The 9,398-nt window shown below is 39.3% G+C and overlaps 1 protein-coding gene across 4 annotated transcripts in view; it reads right to left on the bottom strand.

Annotated features, from left to right (window-relative positions):
- Positions 1 to 1,109: 1,109 nt before the first annotated feature.
- Positions 1,110 to 9,398, bottom strand: part of LOC128692720 (protein SCAI) — a 154,944-nt gene continuing 146,655 nt past the window's right edge. For 3 of the 4 annotated variants that reach the window (XM_070090024.1, XM_070090027.1, XM_070090025.1), the window contains exons 11-12: positions 7,163 to 7,263; positions 1,379 to 6,883 (exon numbers count right to left, since the gene is read on the bottom strand). In XM_070090024.1, coding sequence (XP_069946125.1) covers positions 6,770 to 6,883; positions 7,163 to 7,263 — 215 coding nt within the window. In that variant the 3' untranslated portion in view covers positions 1,379 to 6,769. The other variant, XM_070090028.1, reaches the window with a different exon arrangement.

Consider the following 9,398-nt stretch of genomic DNA (forward strand, 5'->3'; position numbering starts at 1 on the left):
TCAAGCACTCCCAGGAATTGAAGTGTTTTATCTCCGTTATGCGAGCCGTGAAGGTTCTCTGTACATTTTCTAGGTCAACAATTTCACCTGCCTTGAAAGGTGCTGTTAGTGTGTCAGAGTGTCATCATGGGCTTGGCATCCCTAGTTTTGAAGGTTCTCATTATCCATTCTGTCATTTTTCTAGCAGATGCGATTGATACAATGTTATGGTCCTCGAAGGCGAGATCCTCCGACATGATCACTCCCGGAATTTGACCTTGGTTTTTCGCTCTATTTTGTGGAAGGAATTTATTTTGTACTCTGTCTCACTGGTAATGTGTACTTCTGGTCATATGATGAGTATACCTGGAAAGAATTCCAGGGGTCAATGCCCTCGTGGCCCAGTCTGTGACCAGGTCTCATGGTGGATCAGGGCCTGATCAACCAGGCTGTTACTGCTGGCCGCATGTAATCCAATGTGCGAACCACAGCCTGGCTGGTCAGGTACCGACTTTAGGTGCCTGCTTGAAGACAGCCAGGGGTCTATTGGAAATCCCCCTGATGTATGCTGAGAGGCAGTTGAACAGTCTTGGGCCCCTGACACTTATTGTGTTGTCTCTTATCGTGCTAGTGGCACTCCTGCTTTTCATTGGGGAGATGTTGCACCATCTGCCGAGTCTACTGCTTTCATAGGGAGTGATTTTTATATGCAAGTTTGGTGAGAGTTCAAATCTCACACTGTCTCTTCTCAATCTAAATGTTTTATAAAACTGATTAAGAAAGAGTTAGAAAAACAAGCTGTCAACACCAGGAATATATGCTAATGCCATTTAGCCAATAATTTTAGAGGACAAACAATAAAAAACACTAGGAGTCACCACTTACGGAACAGCTAGTGAACTCCCATTGCAGTTCCACCTTTGGATAGAAATGAGTGCATATGAGTAGCACCTGCCTATCATGGCCAGTACAGGTCAGCCATCACTAATCTGGCATCACTGGGACCTGTAGTGTGCCGGATTAGTGAGCTTGCCGGATTACAGAGTGGTTAGGTTAGAATACACTTAAATTCAAGTTCAAATTTATTTATTTCTTTGCAAGTAATACATTGCAGTTATGCATTTACAATTATGGGTTGCAGTGCAGAGAGAGCTATTATGCTTAGGCATTATGGGCCGACTTAATTTAATGGCTTACTGACTACTTAACATTAAAGAAATTTATCATAGTGATACAATAGTTCTATTGGTTATAAATGAATCTAATTTATATAAACCAAACAATATATTCATATTTTCAAAAATGCTTTTTAAGAAGCATAATTAACTTAATTTAGACTGCTACATCTTCCTCATTTTCATCACTGCTTTCTCCTTCACTGGCTTGCTGCTATGAACAAAGTTTAAATTGTAAGGGGTGCAAGGTTAGAGCAAAAATTTTATAGGGGTGCGGGAGTAAGAAAAGGTTGGGAACCACTGCTCTAGAATGAATAAAATGTCATTATGTGACAAGTGGTGGCGGCCATTCCCTGCCTCAAGTGGCTGCCTTGTTGTGGGTCAGCGGGGGAGACCTCCAGCCATCCCCGACACCACCATCCCAGCTTACATGTTCAGTTCTACTTCTCTCCTACACGCTAGCTGTGTTTGCGAATTGTGTTTTGATCTTTTAATTATAATATCTTATATCTGCCAAGCAATCGTGACACCCAGTAGGCATACCAGTGTCGCAGAATGACTTACTTGACTGACTGACTTACTGATTGACTGACTGAATGACTTAAAGTTTGACTTTTTCACTGAAAAGAACCCTGAAATGGTGTCTAGAGCAGCTGATGCCTTACTATCAGTTGTATAATGTACTGCAGGGTAAAATAGAACAAAAATCCATTACAGAATTTATGCACACTCCAGTACAACCATCAACTTCAGTACCAAAACCTCTACCATCCACCTCAGCCCAGTAAGGCCACAGCATAACTCTCCACTTTCCTCACAATCATCGACAAACACCAGCACCCACAATTTAAGGTAAGAAATACTATTATTTCTATTGCAGTTATAGTCTTCAGCAGTAAAAACAACATGACAATGAACTACAATTATGTATTCACTTTTACTTTTGTAAGATCTGGAGGTCTAAAAAAAAAAAAAAAGCTGTTTGAGGGGGAAGCTCGCATCCTGAATTTCTGCTTGTATCCAGAAACAAAAAATTGACCGAGCAACTCCTCATATCCTGAAAAACTCGTATGGTGGGGCATTCGTAAGCCAAGGTTCCACTGTACTTGGTTTAATAGAATGTAATTTGTTATGTAGCAGATCAGACCAACGTAGTTTCCAACAGGTGCAAAGGTGGGTAGCAATTACAGCAAAATAGTCTGTGAATGGAACACCTCTATATGAAACTGGGAGGTCATATACTGCTGATCGCCTGTTCATTGCCCTGTATGTTAACATGACTGGGAACCCAACAAAAAATAATATCTTTGTGCTTGCTAGAGATACGGCGTAACCAAAGTTGGATACGAAGAACCAGGGGATGAGGTGTATCAAATTTTCTTATAGCCTGTAAAGCACTAAGAGAGTCTGAAACTACCACAAATGGTGATACAGACATAGATGCAATACAGATAAGTGCTATGAGAATAGCATACAATTCAGCTGTAAAAATGCTAGCAGAGGATAATAAATGCCTTTGCACAACACTGTCCAGAAACAGTGCTGCTACTCCAATGCCGTCAGAAGACTTGGAATCATTGATGTACACTGCAATGGCATGAGAATGAGATCAGAAGTGGTTAAGAAAAAGTGAGCGAGAAGCCACCGTAGGCAGTTGGGTTTTCGCGCATGGCAGTGGGAAAGAACAGACACGAACCATCAGAACTTCCCAAGGGAGTAGGGAAAAGTGAGATGCTACATGAACATAGAAAGGTGGTAACTGAAGAGAAGACAAGAGCAAATGTCGGCGAAGAGAAAAGGGACGGAGTAAACAGGGGCGACGAACAAATAAAGAATGTCTACTAACAACAGTGACTATCCTATATATGGGAGGATTGCAGAGGTCATGAGAGCAAACATAATAATGAAAGCAATGAGCATCACAGCAATCGGTCAAGGATGGAATATTTGCCTCTGCATAGAGGCTCTCAACCAGTGAAGAGCAAAAAGCACCGAGGCATAAACATAATCCCTGGTGATGGATGGGATTAAGGCTAGAGAGAGTTGCAGGAGAGGCAGCTAAACATATCTAGTCGCCACAATGATGTTTCGATAAAATTAGGGCTGAATGTAGTCAAAGGAGAATTCTACAATCAACCCCCCATGAAAGATGAGTGAAGGTTTTAAGAAGGTTCAGCTGGTTATGACAAGTTGCCTTCAGAGAGGTAATGTGAGGTTTCCAAGATAACCTATGGTCAAACAGAAGGCCAAGAAACCTGACCGTATCATGTTCTGGGATACGTGAGCCATATAGATACATTGGATGATCAGAGACCACAGAACGTCTAGAGAGTAATTTGGCGAGTTTTAGTACTAGAAAATTTAAACCCATAAGCAGTGGCCCAATTGGAAACACAGTTGACTGCATGATGGAGAGAAACTGCAATGAGGTGACAGTTAGCGTCTGCACAAGCTATAGCAAAGTCATCAACACAGAGTGATGACCAAATACTGGATGGAAGAATAGAGGCCAGATCATTTATAGCATGGAGAAAAAGTGTTGTGGTCAGAACACATCCCTGGGGGACACCTTCAGCGTGGACAAAGTCGGGGGAAAACATATTAACCCGAACACGGAAATCTCTCTCAGTTAACCCTTAAACAGTCCAAACAGATCGACGTTCAAATTCGGATTGCTACAAAAGTAGATCTACTTTTTTTTTACTTGTTTTTAAATATAAAAAAAAAAATGTAGATAAAAGTTTTTTTTACACTTTTTCAAATGTAAAACAAAAAAGAAGATCTACTTTTTTTATATACTTTCAGATGTTGAAAAAACGTATATATAAGTTTGGACCATTTAAGGGTTAAGAAGTTCTTAAGGAAAAATGGTAGATTGCCTTGGAGGCCTAAGGAGTGGGCCTGGGCCAAGATATTATACCTCTAAGTTGTGTCATATGCCTTCTCAAGGCCAAAAAAGATGGCAATAACAGAGTGGTTATTAGCAAAGGCATTACAAACATACGTATCCAAGTGTAGTAAGGGGTCGTGGTTGAGCGGCTCTTACGAAAGCCATACTGACTAGTGGAAAGACTATTTGTGTCTCTAAATACCACATCAAATATCTATTTACCAGACATTCCATCACCTTGCAAACTGCACTGGTAAGAGCAATGGGACAATAGTGGGAGGCATCATGTCCCGTAGTACCCGGTTTGCAGAAAGGGAGAACACTGGCAGATTTCCACAGGTGGGGAAGAATTCCTTGCGACCAAATAAGATTAAAGAGTCGTAAGAGGACAGCAAGGGCTGACTGATGTAAATGCTGTAGCATACAAATATAAATGCCATCAGGCCTAGCTGCCGATGATCAGCAAACGGAGAGTGTTGCCTCCAGTTCCAGAAGTGTAAAAGGCACATTATAAGATTCTTCTCTGATAGAAGAAAAGTTTAAGGGCTCTAACTCTCTGGCAGGATGGGATGGGATAGAGAAGGGGGATTGGGGGGTAATTAGGCTCGGTCTGAGGAAGATCAAAAGGTCTAATTCCTCAGACCAAGAGCCTCTTCACTGTGCCAAGGAGCCCCCCTTGAAGAGGATGGCAGTCTGGTCCTGGTCTTGGTATGGTGCATATTGTATGTAATCATCATTATAATGCCCACAAGATGTAAGAAAAGTTTCAAGTATCACTCATAACTCTTGCAGACACAACCAACAAACCCAATCTGCATGTCACACTTTCCATCAAATGCATACTGGGGGTGTAATCCATGACAGCAGCTGGTCTCAGAATGGGTTCATTGGTGTCTCTATTCACCTTTCATTTTGTGCTGCTGGTGGACCAATGCCAACGATGTCACATTACATCTGTCATGCCACTGAAATGCCATGATGTTACTGACATGAAACACCTGTATCTCACCAGTAACAACACCTGCTGAGCCTTCCATTTTGAATTCTTAATTACACAAAAATAAAAGTTACTCTATTTCTCAGATAATAAAAATATAACCAAGAATAGTTGGTTATGGTTTATGGTGTCCCAACAATTGAATCTGATCTATTAAAAGCCATAGAACAGACTGGGGGTGTAGGAAGGCCTTACCCATTCTCAGGAATATCAGGAAAATCAAATATTCTTGCTACTTTGAACACAATTTCAAACTACTTCCAGTATTGAAACCAGTGAAAATTATCTCTATTTCAGTATTATCTTCCATTTTATTAATACAAGAAACAGCTTATAAAACCATAAAAACCATCCAAGAAAACACCTCAAAAGTAGCTATTTTAAATCATCTATACAGTCAGTTTTGCTTTTCTTAATATGCACCAGGTGGGGCAGGATTTTTTTTTTTTTGTACTGTGAACACTCATCACACTGACCCATTCTCTCATATCTGGGCCATAAGTTAATGCTCACAGCTTATATGAGTGAGCCGAGTTCATGGTGTAGAACTTATGCAAGCAACCATGGCCTCACTGACAGTTCTCCCTAACAGCCAATGAAAGGGTTAATAACAATTTTCCCCTCATTTTCTGTCTACAGTTGTTAACAGAACACGGTGGTGTATGTATTGATTCTGTATTTCGCGCCTTATTAGATGCATTTTTTTCCATAAAATGTCTCCAAAAACCACCCTGCATCCTATAAACTGAAGGTCAGTGATGGGAGCTATAAGTCTGGGGTGTGGAGTGGGCTGTAGCTCTCCCAGTTACGTCTCATGCCGAGCCATGGAAACTAAAAGAAGTCTTATAAGCCGTGAAATAATGTACATTTATTTTCTACGCCTTAATTAAAAACACTTCAACATGAGGTTTCTGTGATATATGTGTAAATCACTATTTTTGGAGGCTTTAGTCTGGTATGTTGTGGAAGTTCAAGGTTAGGTGAAATGTATAGTAATATGTGAAGGTTTAAAGTGTGATGGCATGTGATGGATAGCAGCTCACACTCAGCATGCCAGAGTTACATTTTACTGTAAATAACTTGATAAAGTGCCTATTTGTAGAATATAAAGATGTAAAATAGCTGAAGGAATATGCTGTTTGCTTTGGTGTTGACTGAGCCACACATAAGCTCCTTGGCCACTTGTCCCTTAAACTGGCATCTGCAATATTAGGATCATATGACCCCTGGGTCATCATGACTAATACCCAACATTACACAATTGCCAACAGTGGCCAAAGACTTTGTTTTTATGGTGTTAAAAATGGAGCTACCTGCCTTTCCTTGAATCAAGACTAATTATTCCTAACCTTCCCCATTTTCCTGGTGATGTAATATTCTAAAAGGTTTAGTGCTTCTCCATAATAATAATAATAGTGTTAAAGGAGTTGTTTTTATTTTCCTTTGGAATATTTTTGCTATGGGCCACAAAACACACATGACAGAAATTATGGTAGTTGGTCTTATATTTTCACCTTGTTTAGGTCGAGTTCCAACTCTTGGGTCTATTGAGTGTATTGATCTGTAGTTTCTGGGTCTTTTGGCTACAGGTGCTAGACCTCTTGTATTTGTTAAGCTAAAGTTTCTGGGCCTGTTAAGGGTGATGTCTTCAGCTCATGGATGTCTTGGGAGGGTAGAATTAGTACTCCTTTTTGTCTTGAAGATGTACAGCTGCAGCTCCTCTGTTTCTTAAATATTTTGATGTACAGCAACATCTCTCACATGTAGAAATACAGATGAGAAGGGAGGGCGGAGAATTATGGGATACCTTTCCCCAGTCGCAGTGAGCAACAAACATCTAGTCTGTATCATATATTCTGCCATGTCTCAGGTTACTCTTATTAGGCTGAGTCACAATTTTTTAAAAAAATAGTGAAATTAAAAAGTTCTCAATGCTAATGTAATTAAAAAGATCAAAAAAAAAAACAGAACAACTAAGTCATTAAATGTCAAGCTAAATGCACACAAAAAAATCTATGCTTAAATGCTTTAAAAGCTTCATATAATTATCACGAGCATTTAAGCTATCTCTTTAAAAGGTGTGTGTGCAAAAAAAGAAAAAAAAAAAGACAGCCAACATACCTTAAAAGCTCTGTGTGCTCTTAAAACAGTAGAGCAGAAAATAAACCTCAGCGTCAACAGTCTTAGGAAGTCGTCACCAAAAAACTGAAGAAAAGATGGATCTGGAAAGCACAAAATTACAAACTTAAATGATCCACACAGTAGATCAACTTGGAGCTTAACACAACACTACTGTGTGTCCTGACCAACTTAAAAATACAATGTAAAACTATATCCATACAAATACTTAAGAAAACAGATGATACTAAACAGAATACATGCTGTAAACAACTTACCAGATAATACTGTAAATAACTTACCAGGACAATACTGCAAACAACTTACCAGACACAACAGAGAATAACTGGCTGATAGGAGGAAAAGACAATATCCATTCAAGATCATCAAAGGATATGAAAGAAATAACAATGAAGACTTCCTAACTCAATTAACCTTTTTTCAGATTTTCGGACGTACTAGTACGGCTTACACACCAGGGTTTTTGACGTACTAGTACGCCTAAATTCTAGCGCCCTCAAATCTAGTGAGAGAAAGCTGGTAGGCCTACATATGAAAGAATGGGTCTATGTGGTCAGTGTGCAGTATAAAAAAAATCCTGCAGCACAGTGCGTAATGAGAAAAAAAAACTTTGACCGTGTTTTTGGATTAAAACAGCGACTTTGCACTGTATTTTCGTATGGTATTTATTGTTGTATTCTAGTTTTCCTGGTCTCATTTTATAGAATGGAAGACATATTACAGAAATTGAGATGATTTTGACTGGTTTTACGATGAAAAGTACCTTGAAATTGAGCTCAAAGTAGCAGAAATGTTCGATTTTTACCAAAGTTCAAAAGTAAACAAATCATGCTAAGTGTCCAATACACGTCAACTGGTGAGTCTAATATTCTTTCAGAAGTGCGCCAATATTATTTATACCATTTCTACACTAATGCAGTAGTCTGCATAACAGTAAATATTCTATTTTTTGTGAGAATAAAAATTCAAAGTGGAAAGCAAAAGAATATAAGAGGGGCGTGGGGATGTGACTAATGAACAGAGGAAATGTTATTTTAGTGCCAGGTACGTCTTTCTTGTTTATTCTGGACCCTATTTGGAAATTGTCATCTTTTGAAGTTTGTGTGAAATTGGCTGAATTGCTAAATTCTGACCACTGTATTGGATAGATGGAATTGGTAAATGGGTAGTTTCTTGTACTCATTTGATAGAAAAAATGGAGTTCTAGTGAAATAGTTATGATTTCTGTCGGCTAGTATGTTGGAATTGGCCGAAAATAGGGCTCAAAGTGGGCAAAATCGCCGATGCGTAAACATTGTCAAGACCGCTAACTTCGTGAGAGCATAATTCCATAAGTTTTCCATCAAATTTCATACTTTTGGTGCCATTATGATTGGGAAAATATTCTCTATCTCTTCATGAGAAAAAATAATTTTTTTTTTTGAAATTTGGGCAACCCTGAGAACAAGTCTGGGAGAGGGCCTGGGGACCCTGAAAGGGTTAACTAAGAAGCAATAAAATGGAGAGAAGGAATTGCTAAAAGGACACTAGCATTAATGTCAGAGGTAGAGTGGTGGATCAATCAATGGTTGACAAGAGATAGCAAGTGCTACCTCTTGTCAGCCAATGTTACAAAATGTGATATCTATAAAGTATAGACATCTCCAGAGAATATTAGGTGGTCAACCCATTGATCCCCCTCTAGCATCTAGCCTGTTTCTAGTGTTGTAACAGTCTGTCATAAAGTATTCTAATCTAGTTATCCTTTAAAATTAAGGTAAAATTAATAGAGCTTTAAGATTGCAACTGATAGGATACTAATGAAATAAAAATTGATGTTTATTAAAAACAAAGTTGTCTAGGTGGACAAAATCGAAGTATGTTTTTTTTATTTTATTATCACACTGGCCGATTCCCACCAAGGCAGGGTGGCCCGAAAAAGAAAAACTTTCACCATCATTCACTCCATCACTGTCTTGCCAGAAGGGTGCTTTACACTACAGTTTTTAAACTGTAACATTAACACCCCTCCTTCAGAGTGCAGGCACTGTACTTCCCATCTCCAGGACTCAAGTCCGGCCTGCCGGTTTCCCTGAACCCCTTCATAAATGTTACTTTGCTCACACTCCAACAGCACGTCAAGTATTAAAAACCATTCGTCTCCATTCACTCCTATCAAACACACTCACGCACGCCTGCTGGAAGTCCAAGCCCCTCTCACACAAAACCTCCTTTACCC

Source organism: Cherax quadricarinatus, chromosome 30 (genome assembly GCF_038502225.1).
Source record: "Cherax quadricarinatus isolate ZL_2023a chromosome 30, ASM3850222v1, whole genome shotgun sequence".
Classification (NCBI taxonomy): domain Eukaryota; kingdom Metazoa; phylum Arthropoda; class Malacostraca; order Decapoda; family Parastacidae; genus Cherax; species Cherax quadricarinatus.